Below are 16,109 nucleotides of genomic sequence, written 5' to 3'. Positions count from 1 at the left end.
GGGCCTTGTTATAACAAATTTCCAAACACTTAAGGGAAAAATTTATTCAGCAGCTGTCTATTAAGGACCTACTATGTTTAAGGACCTAGATTCCATGTTTCAGAGAAGACAGAGATTAACTAGACCGGGATCCTATCCCCAGCAGGCTCCCGGGCTAGAGGGGAGACAGAACGGTGCACAGTTAGTTGCAAGACCGGCAGAATGAAATAAATACCTAGTGCTATGGGAGAGCAGAGGAATAAGGAACTCATTTCAAGTTTACGGGGGGGTTGCGTGCAAGTTCACGAAGGGAGGTGGCATTTGACCTGGGCCTCCAAGAGTAGGTAGGAGGGGTTGGGGGACCAGCACAATCAAAGGCTGCGATTTTCTAACCCGGGAGGGACAGGATCAGATCTGTTGCTTTAGGGAGGAGATCCCTAGGACAATATGAAGGATCGGAGGTGGGGCAGATCTGAGAGCCAGGACAGCAGTGAAAGGAGTGTGGCTAAGAGGTTCTGTGAGCCTCGATGGGGATAGAGAAGCAAAAGAGAGGATGAATTCAAAATGAGTTTCAGACATTGTGAAGGTCAAGTCTGCAGGCTATGGATGAGTGGGAGGAATCGAGCATGAAACCAAGGTTTCTAGCCTTGATGATTGGGAAAGTTAGATACTTTTTTTTTTTTTAACAAGAAAACAAATCCACACTTTATTTACTTTTCAATAAGTTTAAATCCTCGAAGGGTACAGCGTCACACGGATTCTGTGTCCGATGGCCTTAGCACGAAGGTTCCTTCGGAATTTGGCACGAACCATGCCACTGATTCCATGAGTGCAAGTTACCTTTCCCCAGATTACTCTGGTTTTGTTAGGTTTTCCACCAGGAGTTACTGTGTTGTTCTTTGCTTTGTACACCTAAGCACATCTCTTGCCTAGATAGAATTCAGTTTCATCTCGAGCATAAACACCTTCAATTTTAAGAAGAGCTGTAGGCTCCCTCTGGTTCTGGAGACACCGCTTATAGTCAGCAAAAGTGGCCTTGGGCCACAACCTTCGAGACGTATTTGTCGTTTTAGAAGTCCTTTTCCCAGCAGGCCTCCACAGGCTCCAAGATGCCTGAAACAGCGAACGTGAGACACCTTTAACCGAGTTGGGAAACAGAGGCAGGGTTTTGTTGTTTTGTTTTTTGGGTTTGTTTGTTTTTTCAGGGGAGTAGGGGTAGGAGGAGGTTGGTAACAAGTTGAGGTTTTGATCACGTTGGGTTTGAGACTCCATTGAAACATCCATGTGGTGGGCTGTACAACATGGCATAACAGAAAGAACACCCAAACTTGAGTTTTTAATCATAGCTCTGCCACTAAAACTTGGGCAAGCCTACCTTTCTGTGTCTCCCCTAAAAAATACATTCATATTCTGCCCTGACTTTCTCACAGAACTGTTGCAAGGGTCAGATGAGAAAATGGATATGAAAGCAATATTGATGCTAGATATTACCATATAAACTAGGCAGTTGGAAATGTGGGTCTGAGGCTTAAAGGAGAGATGAGTTGTCTGTTTTTTTCCAGCTTTATTGAGATGTAATTGGCATATAGCATTGTATAAGTTTGAGGTGTACAGTGTGTTGATTTGATGCACTTATATATTGCAAAATGATTACCACCATAGTGTTAGCCAACACCTCCATCCTGTCATATAATTACTGTTTCTTTTTTGCGATAAGAACTTTTAAGATCTCTCATAGCATCTTTCAAGTATATGATACAGTGTTGTTAACTATAGTTACCATGCTGTACCTTAGATCCCCAGAACTTATTCATATTAGAACTGGAAGTGTATACCCTTTGACCAACATCTCCCCATTTCCCCCACCCCCTGGCCCCTGCAAACCACCGTTTTACTCTCTGTTTCTATGAGTTCGGCTTTTTTGGATTCCACATATAAGTGATATCACACAGTATTTGTCTTCCTCTATCTCAACTTGTTTCGCTCCGCATAATGCATGAGGTGTCAATTTAGAAGTCATCTACAAAGGGCTCCTAGCTGAAGCTCTGGGAGTGGACAGGATCATTCAGAGGAAAATAAGGAGAGAAAAGGACAAAAAAAATGGTACCTTGGAGAATATCTCCGGTTAACCAGCGAAAGGAACTGAGAGGGAGAGATCAGAGAAGTAGGAAGAGCCACAGATCTGCCAGGTGCCAAGGGTAAAAGCACCTGATGAAAAGCTATCCTCATACCCCAGGCCAGGATGGAGTCTGTTAATTTGCTTTCACCTTCTTCCATCCTCAGCAGGGTCCAAAGCCATCTGGCTCTCCTACCTCCTTCCCCTACTGGAACGGAGAAGGGTTTGATGTCATTTGTGCAGCTAGATTTCCGCTCTGTGCCCACCCTTGTGCTAATCACTAGGGATACGAAGATGAGTAAGAACTTGGAGTCTGTTCTTGAGGACTCCCCAGTCTGATAGGACCAAGGCTGGGACTAAGGTGAGGCAATTAAGGTACTTAGGGTGCAAAGTTTAAGGAGGCACTCACTGCTGGGGTCAGGCGAGTATAGGGTTGGCATTTGAGCAACCCCGAGAGCGAATGCCTCTTTAGATCTTGCACCCCAGGTGCCTTGATTGCCTCACCCTAGTGTGACCCTGGGGAAGACTCACATGTCAATAAAATGGTCAAGGTAGAAGGTAATTGTTATTCATTCCGTCCCAGGGAATCAAGAAAGACCACAGAGGTGCTGTGGGAGCTGGGTTCTCATGAAGAGTGGATAGTTTATCAGGCAGCATAGAGGTACAGTGTGCACAAAGGCATGGAGGTAAAAAAGATCTCGGAGTGTCTTCAGGGAAGGATGGTTGGGCTGCAGAGGACGTGGAGAGGGCACAGTAAAAGGGGTGAGGAATGGTGGGAGCTGTTGCTGGGGAAGAAGGGATCGGGTTGTGAAAGGCATCCAATGCCACGCCCTGCTAGGGTGACCAACCATCTCAGTTTGCCCAGGACCTTCCCAGTTTTAGCCATGAAAGCCCAGCAACCCGGGAACTCCCCCGGTCCTGGCAAACTGAAAGTCATACCTTATCCTCAAAACAGTGGAAAGCCATTAAAGGACTTTCACAAAGAACTGGCAGGGTAGGCTTCATGTTTTAAGGTAACTCTAGCATGTCTGGGTGGGTGGAGGAGAACTGGGTGCTGAAGAAACCTGGGAGGCCAGTTATAGGGAGCCAGTGGCACAGAAATGGGTACGTGCTTTGCCTACGGCCTCTGGCAGACATGAGTTCCAGATCCCCGGCTCAGCCCTTTCTTTCCTAGCTGTTTGGTCTGACCAAGTTACTACGTGGCCTGTTTCCTCGTCTGTAAATCGGGGCAGTAATGGTGCTTACCTCCATGAATAGTGAGGATTAAGGGAGATACGGTTTAGCACAGTGCCCAGCACACAGCAAGCACTTAATAAACATTAGGTTTTTTTAAATTAATTAATTAATTTATTGATTGATTTTGGTTGCGTTGGGTCTTCGTTGCTGCCCGCGGGCTTTCTCTAGTTGTGGCGAGCGGGTGCTACTCTTCATTGTGGAGCATGGGCTTCTCATTGTGGTGGCTTCTCTTGTTGCGGAGCACAGGCTCTAGGCGCGCGGGCTTCAGTAGTTGTGGCCCACGGGTTCAGTAGTTGTGGCTCATGGGCTCTAGAGCGCAGGCTCAGTAGTTGTGGTGCACGGGCTTAGTTGCTCCGTGGCATGTGGGATCTTCCCGGACCAGGGCTCAAACCCGTGTCCCCTGCATTGGCAGGTGGATTCTTAACCACTGGGCCACTAGGGGAGCCCCCTAAACGTTAGTTTTTATTGTCCACATTATCAGTCAGGAGATAATTTCAAGGCCTGAAGGAAGGCAGCAGCACGATGGGACTGCTGAGGAGGAAAGGGACTTGAGAAAGATTTGGGAGGCTGACTTACCAGACTTTCTTCGTTGGTGAATTGATTATATTTTAACATGAATGATTTTTTGTTGGCATTAATCCCCCAAAGTATCTGCTTTTTAAGACTTTTATCTCTAATTGTGGAATGAAAGGCTTTGTCACCTTGAAGGGAAGGCGGAGGGGAAAGAGAAAGGGGCAAGGGAACTGCTGGAAAACCAAGCATGTGTTTGAGATCCCTAAGGTTAAGGGAAAGAAATGGTGGAATTTTCAAAAGCTTATCTTGATTTAGGGGGTTGAAAGGTAGGGGTTCTGAATAACTCTCTTGCCCCATCTTGCCTATACTCCCCACATTGCCTTGCTTCCCAGGGATGGACAGTTTCTGCATCCTGCTCCAGGCAGAGATCTCAGAAGACGCCCTCTCCCTCCAGACTGCCCTTCCCTGCCTGAGCACAGGACAGCCCCTTCCTCAGCTTTCACCGTTTCTCTCTCTTAACCTTAGGGCCCCCACAGAGCACATCTTGTTTTCCAGCAGTTTAATATTTTCATATCGTACTGAGCTTCCCCCACCTCACCCCTCCATCATGAAACCCTTCCTGCCTGCTTGGTGTAGAGGAGATAGCACAGATTTTGGATTAGAATAGGCCTAAGTGTTCATTCTAGCGCTGCAGTTTTCAGCTGGACATATTACTTAACCTCTCTGACCCTCCATTTCCTCACCTACAAGCATGGGTATAGTAATAGCTATGTTGCCATTACTGAGATGATGTATGTAAGTGCTTAATTTGGCACCAAATCTGGTCCATACTGGGTGCTCCCTAAGGAGCCTCCTTTCCTTTCATCCGCCTAAGTTGTTTGTAAGTCTGGGAATAAAGTTTCAGACTTTATTATGATTGAGACACATGCTTTTCATTAAAACTACATTAAGGATTAAGACCGCCACCCCCTGACAGCCATCCTTCCACTTATATCTGAATGTGGCCATATGTACCGCTACGTGTGTGCAAACATGCTGACTTGCGTACTTCGGCACACACACGGCAATTGACAACTAGACAGTCAAGAAAGCACCGTCAGGTGAGACAAAGAGTTTAGTTCAGTGTTTCAAAGAGCTGGTGAATTGTTGGAGGGTGGCAAAGATGGTGAGAGGAAATAGAAATACACACCTGTATAGAGCTTACTATCAACTAGGCACTATTCTAAGTGCTTTTTATGTAATGAATGCATTTGATCCTCACTACAGCCCTGTGACGTATGTACTATTATTATCTCTATTTTACAGAAGAGGAAACCAGGCATAGAGTGGCCAAGCGACTTGGCGAAGGTCACTATGCCGTACCAACTTTTCACAGGGGCTTTAGTTGACATGGAAGACATCCGGTCACCGTCCTGAGTAAATTACCCTTTCTCTCTGAAGTCCATTGAAGTCCACTGTCAAATCGCTCTGCCATTTCTTCCACAGTTCACCGTCAACCTTAATGCATCGATCTTGGATCTCCTCAAGATCTCCACAGTCTGCCTACCATGATGAGTACAGAATTGCCTACAAGTCTAGTAGGGGCCTAACTTTTAAAAAAAAAGAAGGGTCCTGCCTGCGACAGCTGAGAATTCAAATTCCTGTGTAAGTGTCTCCACACAGCTTATGAGACCCTTCATGACCTGGCCCCAACCTACTTTGCCAGTCTCACCTCCTACGACGCCCCCCCCCCCCCATCCCCGGCATTCTTTGCTCTAGAACACACTCTACTCCTTCAAGACTCTGAGCCTTTGCACATGCCTCTATCCTCTTCCCTGCTGCCCTTAATTCAACAGGCTAAGCACCTACTGTGTGCTAAGGTTGTGAAAGTAATTACCACACAGCTTGACAAGCACTCTAATCAACCGCACTGCTACAACGTCCTGTGGGGATTCAGAATGGGGGGAGGACTCCTTCTCCCTGAGGGACTTGGGGGGAGGGGGCGAGGAGAAGAGAGTTGAGGGCTTCACATAGGAAATGACTTTTGAGCTGAGCCTTGAATGATTAGGAGTCTGCCAGTCAAGGAAGGGGAAGGAAACCGCTAAATTATCTCTGGCTCCTCCATCTCCCCACACTCAGACATCAAGTCCTGCCGTCAATTCTACATCCGAAGTGTCTCTTACGTTGGTCTCCTCTTACTCCTCCTGCCACTGTATGAGTCCCACAGGCCCCACTTGGGCTATTGCCCCAGTTCCATAGCTGGTCATTCTGCCTCTCGTTTTTCCAACCCCCAATCCACTGTCTGTAGCTGCCAGAGTGAGCTCCCCAACCGCAAATCTGAAGGTGGCACTCCCCTACTCAAAACCCTTAATGGTTTCCACCAGCCATAGGACAGTCTTAACCCCTTATAGTGACGTACAAGGCCCATCATACGATGGTCATAGTTTATCTGTCCTACCTCCCCTCTAGCCATTCCCCTCCTCAAATCCCGCGCAGCAGATTATTTGTCTAAGTCTGAAGACAATACCATACACTTTCAGACATCTGTGTGGTTTCTGCCTGCTTTATTCCCCCTCCCTAGAGTGCCCCAATCCTTTCCCCACCTGACAGGTTCAGACTGGCCTAGTCCAGGGATCAAAGAGAGCCCAGCTTGGTGGGCTTTTATAGCACCTTCTCTCCCACAGGTCAGGTCTGGCATTTAAGTACTGTGGAATCAGTAAATGGAGCAAGCAGTCCCTTCTAGCCACCACTGTGTGCACCCAGGCTGTCTGATTGGGCATCTGAATCAGTTCATGGTTGCCATGCCAATTCTCTATGGAGACTGCAGCCTGCTTTGAAATCCCAACTCAGTTGGCTGGGGCCTTGACTACTCTCCTAGTTCGGCCAGTCCCTTCATCCAGGAGCTGACTCTGTTCCTTTGTCCTCAGCTCCTGGTATCTCTGCACACAGATGCCTTTAAAAGACCATAAATGTCCCTAGAAGCACCAGTGCCATGAGAGAGAGTGCAAGAAGCTCCTATTACCAGGCCTTTTCTACCTCCAGATCAGGCCCCTTGAATAGTGACCCTTAAATGGATCATGCTCAAGAGAAGTTTGCGACATCTCCTGGACTTTGCTGTTTGGACTGCTGTCCATTCCCTCGGGGAGCCAACCCTACTGTTGCCAAGTTCCTTCCACTATCTCCAGCCTAGCTGAACCGGCCTCACTCCTTTCTGGCTCTTTGTGAGTTCTAGCATGCCCTAAGGCTGTGGCCTCAGTGCTTGTGATACTATCATTCCTTACTTTACAGTGTGTAACCGGCTTTTGAACACATCTTGTTTGATTCTCACAAAAGCTCTGTGAAAGAGGTAGAGAGGTTATCATCAATCCTATATTGCAGGTGAGGAAGTTGAGACTCAGAAAGGGTAAGTATGATGTGTCCAAGGGGCTAGAGCTAATAAATGGAGCGCCAGGTTTCCGAATTCCATCGCCGTCTTCACTACCCTGGTCACTCTTCCAAGTGTCTACTGTGTGGCAAGTACTAAGCCCCGCTTGCCTCCTGTTTCTCCCTTACACGATTGTGACAGAACAAATACAAAAGTCAGTCCTGGGGTTAGCCCGCCACACCCTCCTTGCTATCTTGTGTACACCAGCTCCCCTCAAGCTTCCTTTGGCCTGCTCTCACCTGCTTCACAGCAAACAAGAGTGAGAGTCCTCCTTTTGGCTGGAACACCCAGCCCGGTAGCTTTATTGTCCCACCACTGCCCCCTGGAGAGGAAAGCCTGGATCTGGAGATGGAACCTCTTTCCAAGGGGGATTCGTAGAATCTTCTGAAGAGAAACTAGATGTCTGAGGTGAGGGATTTAACATTTCTCAATGTGAGAAGGGCATGAAGTTCCTTTGTTGAACCAGGATGGATTTTTAAAAAGAAAAGCTTTCTCTCAATGGCCTTTTGGACAGAGAGGAGATGCTGTTGTTTGTGTTGTGTTGTGGGTGGGTGGATTTCAATAAGAAAAGAAATCTCCCTACCATGAGGGGGTGGGGACCTCTCCTCTGACAGAGTATGCTGTCTGTTTCTAAGGAGGAAGGAAATTTCTTGCAGGAAAGGAATGTCTCTCCTTTAAGAGAGGGGGAAGCTCTCTCTCAGGATTGCTGAGTGTGTGGGAAAGGAATACTTACTCTCCTTTCTTTTCTAAAGGAGAAACCTCCTTGAATGAGGAGCCCTTCCAGGCTTTCTGTCTGAAGGGAAAAGACTGTTTCTGGAGAACAATTCTGATAAGATTATGCCTGATTTTCTCTTCCTTTCTGATATACTTCCCGCAGGGAGTCAGCATTCTCTGAGAGGGAGTGTCAAATTTTTTCTATTAAGAGGTAGGGAAGCTGAGGGGAGAAACTTACTGTGGGGAAAACTCTTACTCCGAGGGGCCATTGGTGAGGGCAGTGACTCTGTGATGGGGAACCCTCATGAAACTGGGGGAGTCCTTTGGGAATCCGAGGAACCCAGAGTGTTAACGGGAGCTTAGAGAGGTGCTAGGCCAGCCCTTGTCTGCTCACAAGGAAGCTGAAGCTTGGGGAAGGGAATGCCTTGCTACTAAGTGACAGAACCAGGAGTTGAACCCAGCTTTATCAAGGGCCAGCCTGGACCTCCTCCTACCACAGCTGACCGAGGGAGAGGGAGCTACCTGCTTCTTGGGCGAGTGATGCTGGCGAGGAAACTGCTGCTGCTGCTGTGAAATCTTTGACCTGTGTTAGAGGCATCTCTGGGGTGGGAGGCATTGATTCCTGAGGGAAGGAAACTGGGGAGGAGGGTAGAATCTGGGGCTATGTCGGAGGAAAGGGGTCAAAGTCACTGTGCAATCCAATGGGTGGCTTGGGGGCATCAGTCAGCAGTGAACGCTGAGTTTCGAGGAAGAACAGGGTATATTTCTCCCAGGAGGGCAGGGGACGTGTGGATGGAGCCACGGGGATGCCGGCTACCCTCTCCGACTTGCGAACTTTCTCTATCATTTCCTGTCTCTCCAGGAGGAGTTGTCGTTTTAATCTTTTTAAAATCAGAGGAAGGGGCCCAAGGAAACTTTCTGAGGGAATGTAGATGTTTTATAATAGATCGTGGTCATGTTTACGAAACTGCCCACAATTACCAAAACTCAATAAACTGTATACTTAAAATGGATGAAAAAAATCACATCAGAGGAAGGGGTAAGTGAATTAAAGCCCAATAAAGCTGTTATTAAAAAATGGGAGGGGGGGAATCCCAAACCAAAACAACAAAAAACAGGAGAGAATGGCCCTGGGCCTGGTTTTGCCCGGCCTGGGGGATGGCGATCCCTCCTTGGCAGTCTCAGCTACTCAAGTCACTAACTCTTTTGCCCATTCCTTTCTTGATCAGCAAAAAGCCAAGGCCAGCTCATCCAGGGGGAGGTCAGAGGTTGCAGGAGAAAGAACTTCACAAACACACAAGCCACCTCTTCGTTTACTGTAAAATCCTGTTTAATGTGTAACATTTCAGGCAGAGAGAGGCCTTAGGGACTAGAGGCAAAGGCAGCCCTGACCAACCCCCACTCCAGCTTATCTGCCTGCTTCTCCCCCCCTACCTCCTCCACCCCAGACATGTCCTCCTTTTCCTCGGGGCCCGGCAAGCACTCTTCCTCCTTTTCTTGTGTTTGCTACCCTCCCTTCTCCACCCACACGTCCACAGCACCCTCCCTCCACTCCACTTGCCCACATCCCTCCCTACTGATGTGACTCCAGAAATAGGGTATCTGACAGCACGGGGTTAAGATTAGTTTCATAATTGGAGACGTTGTCAGAGCATCCTACCTCTGGTCCCCAGTGGTCCCAGGGAGAGAGAGAGTGAAGTGGAAGGGGTGCGGGCAACGAGCGCGGCCCACACGCCCAGTAGCCTTGAGTGCTGGCGTGGGTGGCCTCCAGCTCCCCACCCCTTCAGCCCCTGAGGCAGAAGGCCCTGGGAGGAAGGGAAGTTGGGAGGGAAGGAAGGTTTTGATGGAGCAATCCCTAGCAGTCCGAGGCCTGTGCACCGGCAGGGGAGAAGGAGGGGCAGGCCGGTGCAGGGTGGGGGACGGGATGGGAGGTTGCCTGGTCTGTGGCATCAGCAGGCTGAGCAGCGGTCGCTCTTCTCGGCCAGCCCGGCCCCGGTGCCGGGGCTGCGGCGCAGTATGTCTTTCAGGGAGCCGTCCTGCTCGCTGAGCAGCTTGTTGATCTCGTTCTGCTTGTACTCAGGTGAGAGGCGGTGGCCGAAGCCCCCGGAGCCCTTGCGGGAGGGCGGATTGGAGCGGCGCTGGGCTCGGCGGGCGCAGGCCCGGAAGATGAGGTACACCACCTCGGCCACGTTGAGGATGATACAGATGCCGGAGGCGGCCAGCATGAAGACAGTGAAGACGGTTTTCTCCGTGGGGCGGGACACGAAGCAGTCCACTGTGTTGGGGCAGGGGTAGGCCTCACATTTGACCAGCCTCACCATGGCATAGCCAGGGTAGAGCAGATAAAAGACGTACATGAAGGCGGCCTCGAACAGCAGCCGGAAGACCACGCTGATGACATAGGTCCACCACAGTGTCCCTGAGATGTGGACCTTGTGCCTCTTCACCTCCTCCAGGTGTAGGGGGTCCCCGTGGCCCTCAAGTCGCAGCATTTTCTTTTCTATGTGCTGCTGGTGAGCCACGTGCATGGCCACGAGGAGAGCTGGGGTGGAAACCAAGATGAGCTGCAGAGACCACAGACGCACATGGGAAATGGGGAAAAAGTGGTCGTAGCAGACGCTGTTGCAGCCAGGCTGGAGGGTGTTACAGATGAAGGAAGACTTCTCGTCACCCCACACGCTCTCGGCAGCCACCACCAGCACCATGATTCTGAAGATAAAGATGACCGAGAGCCACACTCGGCCAATGGCAGTAGAATGCCGGTTCACACCACTGAGCAAGGTGTACAAACCCGTCCAATTCATCCTGCCTCATTCACACCTGCAAAACATGAGCCACAGAGCAAGCTGTCAGGAAGCTGGGGCCGAAAGCCAGGCACCATAACACTGCCTGACGCTCCCTTACCCCTTCCAAGAGCCAGTGACAAGGAAGGAAGAAGGAGAGTCATAGCTTTCCTCACCACCCCCTCTCCCGTGCTAGCCTCTCCTTCTCTTTCTCTTCCTCCTCCTTCTCCTCCCTCATTCACTTGATGACTTGACCTCCCTGAGCCCCATCTCCCTTCTTCGCCTTCATCCAACATTCTTTCCTCTCCTGCCCTTTGTTGCCAGGCCCATCTTGTTCTGCTGTCGGCCCATCCTCTTTAGCTCCCCCTCCCCCAGCTCCTTAAGTCTGGACCTGGGGCAAACCCAACAAAGCCTCATTACCTTGGGGAGCGCCTATCCCTGAGGCCACCCAGACAGGTCCCCTATGGTCTCATGTCTGTGCAGGGGGAGTGGTCCCTGGGTCCGCGCCTGCGTCCCAATTCATCGCCGCCCGGTGCTGGGGAGTCATATGCTGCTTTATACCCAGTGTCTGCACAATGGGACCTTTGTGGGGCTCTGAACAACGCCCTTTAGAATTCAGATCAAACGCCCTGACTTCCGCCCACCCTACACACAGAGCACTTGTGTCCCAGCGCCGGACACCCAGCCTGCACCCACCTGTTCTGTGCCCGCCCGGTCCATCGCCGCACCCGCCCCATAGCCCCACCAGAAGAATGGCCACAGCGGGGCGGGCGGGGGGAAGATGGAACAAAGACAGGTGCATGTAAGAGGGGACCCGGGGGAACCAGGAGGCTCTGGGCTGAGGCCCTCTCCGGTGACTCTACTAGAAACTTAGATTCAGCAGGATTTTTCCTAGGCTTAGATCCCCTCCAGGGAACGGGTGAGCTTGAGCTTAGGAAAGGGAGCTCACATTTATCAAGCCAGGAACTGTGCTAAGCGTTTTCCCATACATTCTTTCTTTTGACCCATTTAGCAAGCGTCTAAGGACTGTTACCCCAGTCTTTCCAGCTGAGGAAGCTGAAGCTCAGATAAGTTAAGTAACTCACTCAAGATCACACAGCTGAAGTGTTTGAGTAAGATGAAACACAAAGGTATCCGCAGCAGAAGTCTAGGCTCTTTCCACGGTATAATCCTTGTGCTTTTGCTGATGGTGTCCACAAAAGCGAAGCCTAGCCGTTAATGACAACAACAGCAGCAGCAGCAGCAACAAAAGCAAAGGCTAATGCTAGCCATAAAAGCACAAGAAACAAGGAAGCTGCTGACCAGTGCGTACAGTCCAACTCCAGTGTCATGGAGCAAACCCTGACCATCCCTCCTTGAGCCCATATCGAGGGTGGCCAGGTGAGGACAAGCCAGGAGGAGAAAGCAAACGTTAAGCAAGCAAACAGAAAGTCAGAAGACGGAATAGGTAAGAGTCACCTAGCTTTGGGTGTGAATCCTGGTTCTTCACTGGCTACGACTTTGGGCTGGGTTACCGAACCTCTGAGTCTGCCGTGTTCATCTATAAATGGGGCTAATACCCAGGGTTATGGTGAGGTTCAAAGAAGCAACCTGCAAAAGTTCTTAGCCCAGCTCCAATATCGTAGTTGGTGATCAAGGGAAGTAAAAACCTTATCAGGAAGAGAATACAATGTGGCTTCGGAGGAACTAAGTGATCTGCCAAACCCAATATCCCTCTTTTTTCCTTCCCAATGCTGTTGTTGACCTATAGTGTCTCTCTGAGACAGAACAGACTGTTCCATTGCTGCCCTGCCCCCAAGTCAAGCATACATGGTAACTCCTGGTTTCCTGAGCTTGCCGGTTGCTCTAGGGAAGAAATTCCCCTCTGTCCCTTAGGCAGGCAAAGAAGGCCTCCTTCTACCTCCCACCACTTCTGCCATTAAGTTGCAAGGAGATCATGCTGGAAGCCAGGAACTGGCTGTGAGAACACACAGGCCTGGATGCAGGGGCAGTGGTTGTTGTAGGGGAAAGGGTAGGGTATTAGCAACTGGAAAAGCTGTGGGGAACGGAACGGAATGACAGGAACTAGGGGACGAAGGGACGGCCCATGGGAGATAGATTACTTCCCTGAACAAGGCTCCTTCATTTAGCTTAACAAAAAAACCTCAGCCAGTTCATGCTGTGGGCCTAAACCAGTATGGGAAAAGCAGGGACGCAGGTGCCCTTTCTCCCAAGCCTGGGATTCTGAAGGCAGAGCTGCTACAGGAGGTACCCCGGGAAGAAACGCTTCATCCAGTGAGACATGTTAGAGTCAAAAACAGGTGGTCGAGGAGCATTATTAAGAATAACCATTTCCTGAGCCCCTGTTATGTGCCAGGCCCTTGCACGCACACGATCTCATGTGAATCTCAGAACAACCCCGTGACGGAGGTGTTATTTGTAATCCTCATGTCACAGACGAGGAAACTGAGGCAAAGGAAGGTGAAGGGACTTATCCCAGTGTCACAAGGGTCATGCAGTGAGTACGTGCCAGAGCTGGGATTTGAGCCAGGTCAAGCTGACTCCAGAGCCCATACCCTTTCCCATAAGGTTTTACTGCCTCAGTAAATCATTTTTCCTTCTATGAGTGTGTTTCAGAAACAGAGAGATCGAAGACTGGTCTGGCTTTTATTCTCCTCTAGCCCTTCTCCCCTTTCCTATAGCTGACAGCTGTTTTCCTCTCCTCCCTTCCCAGGGCTTTTGGGGGCCTCCTGATTTGTTCTGTTTCCCCTTCCTTACCTTTCTCCAGCTGCTTCCTCAAACCCCAAAGCAAACTTCATGTGTTCTCTTCTCTCTGTCCCTCAGCGGTGCCCCACAGACAGCCTGGCCACCCCTGAGTTTCTAGGTTCTTGTAGCTCTCCGCCTCCCATCTTCTTGAGCCCTCTGGGACATATCCAGGAGCTCCCTTTGGGGCCCCTAAGGACCCTTGTGCAGGCACCGGGATCTCAATTTTTGCTCTCCCTTTGGAAGGAGAGCTGATCCCTATGTCAACATCAATACCTCAAGGGTTTCATTTCAAAAACATCCAGGGGACTTACCTGATTTTGAAATCCAAACTGTTTTTGTGACTTTGGGTTAAAGTCCAGGTATTGATATGCTCTGTGTTGCTCCAGGAGTGTTTTGCTCTCATGTTTAATTGGGCAAGACTTCTCTGACCATGTCAGCCTCTGGCCTTGTCCTCATATTCAGGTTTGCCCAAGCACTTGAGCACAGTTCCAAATCAGGAGATCGTCCTTAGTGCCTCCAACTAATATTATACCCACTTCTCAGACAAGGCAGTCGAGGCTCAGGGAGGTTAAATAACTTACCTCAATGACAACTGCACTGCTGCTAAATGGTAGAGTCAAATTTCAAATCTGTTCTCCTCTGACCCTAAAGCCTTTGTACACTGGCAGCCTCTCTTCCTTAAAGGACAATGCATTCTGAGACCAGGCCCATAACTCAAAAACGTATACTCCTTTCCACATGTGCCAGCATGCGTGGGTATGCGTGCACACACGCACACTTTCATCAAGTCTGTCTCTCTCTTTCTGCTCCCACCTCTTCCCTGTACCTCCTTCCAACTCCTTGTGTCTTTCTGGTTTGGGGAAGAGAGGCCCGGCTGGGCTGGCTGAGCTTACACTCAGCTTCAGACTCCACACTCCCTCCCCTGTTTCACAGGCAGCCTCTGGCCAGGAAAGGACAGGGACCTTTCTTTGAGATTTTCTTCTGAATTCTGGGCTGCCTTCATCAGTTTGGCGTGGCTAAGACCAAACTCCTCCAGCCCTCTGCCTCTTCACCTGCTTCTCTTCCCTGCCTACCCGCTGTGGTTCCACAGCACCTCAGTCGCTGCACTGTTCCCTCTACGCTGCCATACGTATCCTGTGGCCGGGCTTGGGTCAGGGCCAATCTAGCTCATTCCAGTTTTCTTCTTCTCTCACTCTGCCATGGTCTTTCCACAGAACTCCTGCTGATATTAGCTCCCTTCGTCACTGTTTGGACTATGCCCTCTTACGGCTCCATCGGCTATCTGACTTCCTGTTGCTCTCTACTTGGGCTTATTATAGCAGCCACCATTTATGAAATACCTACTGTGTGCTAGAAGTGGTCTGTTCCTTAACTCTTATCCTCACTACAACCCTGTGAGCTGTGGGTTATTGTCTGCAATTCACAGAGGAGGAGATGGAGGCTCAAAGAAGCTGAGTAACTTATCACACAGCTGGTAAGCCAGTCCTGGAGCTCAGATTAGGATTCGTGTTGGCCCCTCACCAAAGCCTGGGTCCCTTCCCCATTGCTCTGCTGCATCCTCATATATACTTCTCTCCATTCAAACCCCTCTTGTCTCTATTCTCCTCTCCCCATCTCATTTTCTAAAAGTCCATGCATTCTGAAGTGCCATTCCCAACAGCTGGAACAACTTTTAAACAGCTGGGGCGGGGGGAGCCACCCGTCTTTTAGACCTCCCAGTCATCAGTTACTCCAAGCTCAGCTTGAGTCTCCCTGTCTCCCTCAAGAAGATGGAAACACATGCTCCCAAATCTTGGGCCCGTTGGCTGGTCCTCTGGGCCCGCTGAGTGCACTTTATACATCCGCTGACAGCCCCCATGTTGGTTGCATGCCTGGTTTACCTTCTAATCAGGGAAGGAAGACAGCACCTGGCAGTGCCCAGAAGCCCCCACCGAACCCTAACCCTGTGTGGCAGGAAATGTCTTAAAGAGATAAACTTGGCCACCCTGAGCTTGGTGGGGGCCCCTCAAGTCTTTCTGGGGATTTGACCCTGTGGAGATGAGGGGGATTCTTGTCTGGGAAAAAAAGAGTGAGAGCAGAAGCAACACGGAGCCTGGAAAGAGGATGAGTTGGGGGTTACAGAGAGAAACTAAGCAAGCCTGGCGGGAGGGGCCTCAGCCCAGCTCAGAGGGAAGCAGAGAAGGGATCTAAGTGGCTGAATGCTGAGCCCAAGAGAAGGCAAAACCCCGGGCCTCTCCCCAGCCCCCGCTTCTGCCCTCCTGGGCCACACCAGCCCCCGGGGCCCACCTCCCTCAGCCCCCAGCTTCCTCACCTGGCTGCTGCTGCCCTTTCCCAGGGAATGTCTGCAGGCGTGTCTGCACTATGTCACTAGGTACTGTCAGCCCAGTCCAGGGGAGGGACAAAGAACCCAGGGCTGGAGCCAGATATGGCCCACAGCCCAAGAGGAACCAGACAAACATTAACCAGCCCTACTTCCTCCCACACACAATCATTAAATAAGATTGATCCCCTGAGCTCCCAGTGGCTTTGGAGACACAGATCACATAGCCTGAAGTTACTGCCCTGTCCCAGAGGAAGTGAGGCATCATCGTCGCCCATGTATGCATATTTAGCCCAGTCT

The 16,109-nt window shown here is 50.2% G+C and overlaps 1 protein-coding gene and 1 pseudogene across 5 annotated transcripts; both read right to left on the bottom strand.

Moving 5' to 3' along the window:
* Window positions 1–705: 705 nt before the first annotated feature.
* LOC114905819 lies at window positions 706–3,346 on the bottom strand (annotated as a pseudogene).
* Window positions 3,347–9,273: 5,927 nt separating this feature from the next.
* On the bottom strand, window positions 9,274–15,889 carry GJB1 (gap junction protein beta 1). Of its 5 annotated transcripts, none has more exons than XM_029241481.1 (2): window positions 15,801–15,889; window positions 9,274–10,781 (listed from the first exon to the last, which is right to left on the bottom strand). In XM_029241481.1, the coding sequence occupies exon 2, from the start codon at window positions 10,763–10,765 to the stop codon at window positions 9,911–9,913; it is 855 nt and encodes a 284-aa protein (XP_029097314.1). In that variant the 5' UTR covers window positions 10,766–10,781; window positions 15,801–15,889; the 3' UTR covers window positions 9,274–9,910. The 5 variants fall into 5 exon arrangements, with proteins under 5 accessions (XP_029097314.1, XP_029097317.1, XP_029097315.1 ...); XM_029241484.1 differs by lacking the exon at window positions 15,801–15,889 and adding an exon at window positions 13,801–15,709; XM_029241482.1 differs by lacking the exon at window positions 15,801–15,889 and adding an exon at window positions 13,502–13,748.
* Between the last annotated feature and the right edge of the window lie 220 nt (window positions 15,890–16,109).

Source organism: Monodon monoceros, unplaced genomic scaffold (genome assembly GCF_005190385.1).
Source record: "Monodon monoceros isolate NGI ecotype Baffin Bay Population unplaced genomic scaffold, NGI_Narwhal_1 Super_Scaffold_22, whole genome shotgun sequence".
Taxonomy (NCBI): domain Eukaryota; kingdom Metazoa; phylum Chordata; class Mammalia; order Artiodactyla; family Monodontidae; genus Monodon; species Monodon monoceros.
The sequence above is the reverse complement of the archived record's forward strand: the minus strand, read 5'-3'. Positions and strand labels throughout refer to the sequence as shown.